This window comes from Triticum dicoccoides, chromosome 5A (assembly GCF_002162155.2).
Source record: "Triticum dicoccoides isolate Atlit2015 ecotype Zavitan chromosome 5A, WEW_v2.0, whole genome shotgun sequence".
NCBI classification, from domain to species: domain Eukaryota; kingdom Viridiplantae; phylum Streptophyta; class Magnoliopsida; order Poales; family Poaceae; genus Triticum; species Triticum dicoccoides.
In genome coordinates this window covers 697,072,743-697,080,467 of record NC_041388.1, presented here as the reverse complement: position 1 = coordinate 697,080,467, position 7,725 = coordinate 697,072,743, and the positions used below count along the sequence as shown (strand labels likewise).

General features: G+C 45.7%; 1 protein-coding gene across 1 annotated transcript; it reads left to right on the top strand.

The window, feature by feature from the left end:
* Window positions 1–2,119: 2,119 nt before the first annotated feature.
* LOC119298515 (cortical cell-delineating protein-like) lies at window positions 2,120–2,745 on the top strand. Its single transcript, XM_037575888.1, has one exon. It carries the CDS (start codon window positions 2,137–2,139, stop codon window positions 2,515–2,517), a length of 381 nt encoding a protein of 126 aa, XP_037431785.1. The 5' UTR covers window positions 2,120–2,136; the 3' UTR covers window positions 2,518–2,745.
* The last annotated feature ends 4,980 nt before the right edge of the window (window positions 2,746–7,725 follow it).

The window sequence follows — 7,725 nt, the reverse complement described above, 5'->3', positions numbered from 1 at the left end:
GGGAGATGGGATCCATCGGCGCGAGGGTTGAGGCCCGCGGTGCAAGGGTTGGAGAAGGGCGGAAGCGTGAGGATGTTTAGGCTGATACCATGAAAGACTTTAGGAATATTTGCCACACTTGGCTTTTCCATTGCATGTTAATATATAGACATATTTAAAAATCCTAACCATAACATGAAAAACACAAAAATATCGATACTCGTCAATTTAGGAAATTAGGAGATATGTCATGATACCTGACATATTAGTCCAACAGAATTGATGTTGGGCACATGGGCATATGTGGATCTCTACGATGACTACTTTGCCCCTAATGCGCCGTTCAATTCTTTTCTCGACGTTCATTGGATGCAGCGACCATTGTTCTTGTGTATCATGCAAGGGGTTAGGTCTTATGATGATTACTTCAATTTGATGAAGATAGAGTTCTCTGGTCTCTCCGAGTGCATGGCTTCTATCAGGATAATTGTGTAGGCACAACCGCAAATTCATGGGATGAATAGCTCTAGATATCTGAGAGCACTTGCCTAAAGGCAATGGTTAGATTTTGTACTACAGCGGTCAAGCTGTTGAACCTGAGAACTTGAGAGAACCAAATGCCAAAGACACAACTAGGCTCATGGCACTTGGAGAATCAAGAGAGTTCCTAGGTATGTTCGGATCCCAAGATTGCATGCACTAAAAATTGAAGAACTGCACATATACTGGACAAACAAAATACTAGGGCCACCGCAAAATTCCTACCATCATTATTGAGGCATATGCATTCAAAGACCACGGGATTTGGCACTCTTTCTTTGACATGACAGGATATCACAAGTCAACAATGACATCAACGTGATGCGGCGGTCTCCATTATTTGAAAGATTATGTGCGGGCAAAGATCCTACATGTGGTGAATGGAGAAGGGTAAACGAAAGATGGCCTAGCTTGCTTCGAACAAGAAGATCATTCCCAAAAATATGCGAGGCATGGGTTTTAGAGACATGAGAACTTTGAATTAGGCTCTTCTAGCCAAGCAAGCTTGGGGATTAATTCAGAATCTGGATAATCTTGTGGCACGACTACAGAAGGACAAGTATTACCTCAACGAGAACTTGGTTTTTTCTTTGAACACAGTATAGACGCAAGCGCTCATATAAACGCGCATACACTCACCTCTATGAACGCACACACGCACACCCTACCCCTATAAGCAACTGGAGCACTAGGTCTCGGCCTTTCCGTACATTCCACTGGGCTAGGAAATGACGCCTAAATGTTAGGCCACACGGTCCATCTGGTCCTGGGCCTCTCCTATGGCAAATGCTAAAAACAGCTTATTCTGAGACATAACTTGTGCTCGCCTATATTGGAGGAGATCGACATGGTGGACTGGCCCAATAATTGTGTTAGTTAGAGGTTAATTCAAAAAGGTTTTGCAGTTTTTGAAATACATGTCTGCTTTTTTTACTACACACTGAACTCTTTCTATATACACGATGATCTTTTTTTTAGATACACGTTGAAATTTTTTTACATAAATGATGAACATTTATTCAAAATTTCAAATACATGTTTAATATTTTTCTATAGAAACCAGTGCCTGGATACGTGTCCACAGCAACGACCATTCATGTATAAGCCAAAGCTAGCTAAGGAACATCTATAGTTGACTTCTCCTGCTCTCCAAATAATATGCATCTGCTATACGTGTCCATGCATGGTACCCAACGAACTAAGCAACCACACAACATACATGGCCATGGCATGAAAGTCATCACACATCATATCTTCAACGCATTCCAGCCACGAGTATCCCGCTATTCTGTGTGCGGAGCTTGTTTGAAAAATGGATGCCCATCAAGTATTGAAACTCGCCGGGCGTATATCTCGCTCTAATCATTTTGTTGGCTAGCGTAGCGCATAGAGATTCAGAGCATCCATAAGCGTAAGGCTACACGTACGTAGATGGATTTTATGTAGTTTAAGTTAAGCTGTAGAATTAAACTTGAACGATCAATCATGGGATCAACATGTACGTGCGACCGGGCTATAAATACCACCCCCCACAGAGCTCAAACTCACAGCACCTACAAATCCTTGCTACTTGCTACCTATAGTAAGCATTGCTTCCTCTCGATCAAAGATTTCGCAATGGCGCCATCGACCAAGCTCTTCCTCCTGCTCCTCGGCCTGAACCTGATGGTCGCCGCTGTGCACGGTGGCTGCGGACCCCACTGCCCGACCCCGCCGCCACCGTCGACGACCAACGGCTCGTGTCCGATCGACACGCTGAAGCTGGGCGTGTGCGCCAAGGTGCTGAACCTGCTAAAGCTTGGGCTCGGTGTGCCGCACAGCGAGACGTGCTGCCCGCTGCTGGCCGGTCTGGCTGACCTGGACGCCACGGTGTGCCTCTGCACCGCCATCAGGGCCAAGGTCCACGGCGTCATCAACCTCAACGTCCCCATCGACCTAGTGCTCCTGCTCAACCAGTGCCACAAGACCTGCCCGCCCGGCTTCACCTGCCCGCTCTGATCGATCGACGTATACTCGTCCAAGCATGGCATGCTGCGTCCACATGCCATGCATTGCACCTTCCTATTCCTATATGCTACTCCAGTTTGTTTATCAATTCATCTATATGTCTCGTGCATGCCTAAGTTTCGTGTCATGCATTCGCGTTATGCATGCATGCAGTGATCACTTCGTGTTGTGTGTGAAAGTGTGTCATGTTGTTGTGGTGTCCAAATAAATAGGCCTCGCAATCGGGGGTTTGTATCATGATGTGAAATACCGTACCGGTTATATGCTCTGAAATATGTTGAAGTTGTGTTAACTCGAGCTGTGTGTTATATATATTCTGCCTCTTCATAGTCCACTACTAAAACATGATCAGCCCGACCATGTTTTCGAAATGGGGTTGCTTGTTCTGTGAGTAGTCCTCATGTGGTAGGTTTGTATAGGTTTTCGCCCGGTTTTCCAGTAATTAACCGGGCAACTCTCCTCTGCTTAATTAATCGATGAGGCAAATCTTTTTCCTCCGTTTTGAAAAAAAAAACTACTAAAACATATACTCCCTCCATTCCATACTATAAAACCAGCATTCTTAAGTTTAAGATCAAAGAGGCATACAACTTTTTGACAAGTCAAACCTCACAAATTTTGACCAAGTTTGTGGAGAAAAACATTTACATCTGGAATGCCAAACAAATATCATTAGATTCATCATAAGAAGTAGTTTCATATTTTAGATATTTGGTATGGTAGCTACAAATAGTTTTCTTTGTAAACATGATCAAAGTTTGCAATCTTTGACTTCTCAAAAAATCTATACGCGCTACATTATGGGAGGCAGGGAGTACATGCACATAGATCAAAGTCAACTCTATGATTTATATGGATCATAGGAAGAGAAAAAGAAATAAATTGGATCGACGATGAATTAATTTATTATTGACGAGAGCTTTATCGCCAACAACATGCAGATACATGGCAAAGGAGATGTAATGCGAGACCGTGCAGCAGCGATCTTTGTATGGGCTAGGCAGTTCATCTCATCCTTACATGCAGTTACGGACCAGAAACGTCTCGAAGCATAGTTAAAATGTTTAGAGTTGCATTTTCTTTGCATGGAAGTCATTGCAAAAGAAGTGGAAGCTGCGTATGGCTTGGTGTGTTCTTAGGCAGGAGAGTGTTCTATTATGTCGCATAGCGCATTTTCCTTCTTGTGTATCGGTCAAACGGGTTTGTGCAATTCAAAATGCTAGATGAAGTGGGCCGAAAGTGAGCCTGAGTTGAGCTGAGCACGCGGCTGGTTTTAGATGATGTGTGGGATTGCAGTTTTATATGGCCATCATGACTTAGGCTGGGCATTCATTAGCTACAAAATAATATTGGTATACTCTCATGAATGCACGTCAACAATTCATCTACTACCATTATAAAAGAAAGAGAAGGACAGATCCAAACAATCACATCCATCCATCATCAAAATCTAATGACTCTTAATCCTTCTGTGTTTAACGCTACAAACCACGCATTAAGACACTGCAATCGATCGATCTAATCTGCCCCGCAGTAAAAAAAAAGAAGAAAACCGCCCGCACGACATCCTCTTTCTCCTCGGCACGACCTCCTCCCACACCGTTCGCCTCCTCCCCAGTCGCGCCCTTCACCGCCACCTCCGCGCGCCGGAGCCACGGAAAGCCGCCGCAGGTCGCCGCCTCCACAGCCGCGGGAGCCCGCCCCTTCTCGCCGCTAACAGCGAGGCCCGGTGTCGCGCAGCCACCGCCGAACCCCTCCGCCCCCGACGCCGAGGATTGAGGCCGCACACGGCCCCCAACACCGAGGGTTGGCGCTGACCACCGATCCACCACCGAAAATGATACACTTACAGATAACTTGTTCAGAAAGCTGGCTACGCATTGCCGTGGCAGAACGAGAGAACTATGTGAGCCCGCAGTTCACGCAAAGTGAAATTTTGAGCGTCAATCAGCTGACTCCCCATCTGCGCGTAGCTGTTTTCCGTGGGCTGGCCGTCCGTAAGTGTAGCAAAGTCCATCCACCACCCAGCCGGAGCGGGCGCGATTCGCCACCCGTAGATCTCCGCTCGGTCGAGGCCGCACGACGCCGCTGTGTGCCCCTCCACATCACGTCGTGGGGTTGCTGGGCACGCCGCCGCCGATTCTACGCCGACACTGACACCAACTACTGGACACTGATTCCGTGTGTTGAGGCACGTTGTTCCTGGCTGCTGCCCCCGATGCCGACGCCATCTGTCGTCCCCGAATCAGCGCGTTCTGCTGCCGCTGCCGACGCCATCTGCCCCACGAATCCTTTCCCATGAGGTACCTTATTTTCTCTTCATCTACAAAATTCAGTGCACTCAAGATCGATGCCAACGACCAGACCTTCTCCCATGAGGTTTCTATTCCTAATGACCAGATCGATGCATGATGCATGTTTGCTAATTCTTCAGTGAATACATCAATTGATGCATAGAGACACGGATAGGACACATTGCCCTTTGCAGTTCCATGTGATCAACTGATGTTTGTGAGTGACAATTTCAAGTACCAACTACTCCACGTATAGGATTTCAACGGGTCAAAAATCTTTTGATCTGCTACTTCTCTTTGTACTTCAGTAGTATCTTTTTCTTCTAACTGACATGCTTATGAACTAACTTGCAGTTGTTCCCACCAGATGAATGGCTGGTCGGAGGATAATTGCCATCAATGTATGCGCCAAACAGAATAAATATGATACTTGATGAATTTGTCACCCGAAAGAGTTAGGTAAGCATCCACCATTCACATGACAACTTTGATCGTTCCTGCTTCTATGTGCATATTCTCTCTGTATGCCGATATATGAATGTATATGCAGAAGTCTGGCATTGCTTAAGTACTAACTGATACTGGGACTCATCAATGAAGAATTATCATTGGCCATGGCCTTGCTTCATATCTTGAACTGCAATTTTGCTGATAAGCTTGTGTCAAATGATCTGCGGTTATACACATAACTAGCATAGAAGCGATTTGCTTTCATTCATTCTTTTACGCAATACTTCTCTGTGTCTGTAGAATACTCTGCGAATCTAAAAAGTTTGAAGGATCTACCAATTGTACTGAGCCCTGGTACTATACATCATATTCTCTTGAAAATGTCACTCCATACATGATACATGTTTGCACCCCACCCCCAACCCCCAGCCCTACCCACCCGCACCAGCAATATCATCGTCCAATTATTATTTTCTCATCTTAACCAAATTTTCAGCACATAAGAGTATATATTGCATGACAACACTTGCCTGATAGATATATAGATGACCAAATAAAAAATGAATTCAATTTCAATTCATGCTGCAGCATCTAAGTACTACTCTTTGACGACATTGCCAGGGCTGCTCTGCTTTTCGTGCCTTCAAAAGCACCAACCAGTAGGTTGAATCTCGGTTGCACTTTCACCTCATCAAACCAAAGTTTTAATTGACATCATCATCTACTCCACCGCTTCATAGCCATCATTTTGTGATTATATAGTATCTAGCAGTGGTATACTCATGCTGCATATCTTTTACAGACTAACTTTTGCATTTACAAATTTTGATTTACAAATGGAGAATCGTAATCTGCTAGACATGAGGCATGAGGCAGCCACAACAGTTTAAGTTGGGAGATACCAAGTACCAACAGCAGTACCACGAAGGTTCTGTTGGAAATATGCCCTAGAGGCAATAATAAAATGGTTATTATTATATTTTCTTGTTCATGATAATTGTCTATTGTTCATGCTATAATTGTGTTATCCGGAAATCATAATACATGTGTGAATACATAGACCACAACACGTCCCTAGTGAGCCTCTAGTTGACTAGCTCGTTGATCAAAAGATAGTCATGGTTTCCTGACTATGGACATTAGATGTCATTGATAACGGGATCACATCATTAGGAGAATGATGTGATGGACAAGACCCAATCCTAAGCATAGCTCAAAGATCGTGTAGTTCGTTTGCTAGAGCTTTTCCGAATGTCAAGTATCATTTCCTTAGACCATGAGATTGTGCAACTCCCGGATACCGTAGGAGTGCTTTGGGTGTGCCAAACGTCACAACGTAACTGGTGACTATAAAGGTGCACTACGGGTATCTCCAAAAGTGTCTGTTGGGTTGGCACGAATCGAGACTGGGATTTGTCACTCCGTATGACGGAGAGGTATCTCTGGGCCCACTCGGTAAGGCATCATCATAATGAGCTCAATGTGACCAAGTGGTTGGTCACGGGATCATGCATTACGGTACGAGTAAAGTGACTTGCCGGTAATGAGATTGAACGAGGTATTGGGATACCGACGATCGAGTCTCGGGCAAGTAACGTACCGATTGACAAAGGGGATTGTATACGGGATTGATTGAATCCTTGACATCGTGGTTCATCCGATGAGATCATCGAGGAGCATGTGGGAGCCAACATGGGTATCTAGATCCCGCTGTTGGTTATTGATCGGAGAGTAGTCTCGGTCATGTCTGCGTGTCTCCCGAACCCGTAGAGTCTACACACTTAATATTCGGTAACGCCAGGGTTGTTGAGATATTAGTATACGGTAACCCAAAAGTTGTTCGGAGTCCCGGATGAGATCCCGGACGTCACGAGGAGTCCCGGAATGGTCCGGAGGTGAAGATTTATATATAGGAAGTCAAGTTTCGGCCATTGGGAAAGTTTCGGGGGTAATCGCTATTGTACCGGGACCACTGAAAGGGTCCCGGGGGTCCACCGGGTGGGGCCTGTTGGGGAACGTAGTAATTTCAAAAAAATTCCTACGCACACGCAAGATCATGTGATGCATAGCAATGAGGGGATAGTGTGATCTACGTACCCTTGTAGATCGACAACGGAAGCGTTTGGTTGATGTAGTCGTACGTCTTCACGATCCGACCGATCCAAGCACCGTTACTCCGGCACCTCCGAGTTCTTGGCACACGTTCAGCTCGATGACGATCCCCGGGCTCCGATCCAACAAAGCGTCGGGGAGGAGTTCCGTCAGCACGACGGAGTGGTGACGATTTTGATGTTCTACCATCGCAGGGCTTCGCCTAAGCACCGCTACAATATGACTGAGGTGGAATATGGTGGAGGGGGGCACCGCACACGGCTACGGAACGATCACGAAGATCAACTTGTGTGTCTAGAGGTGCCCCCTGCCCCTGTATATAAAGGAGCAAGGGGGAGGGGAC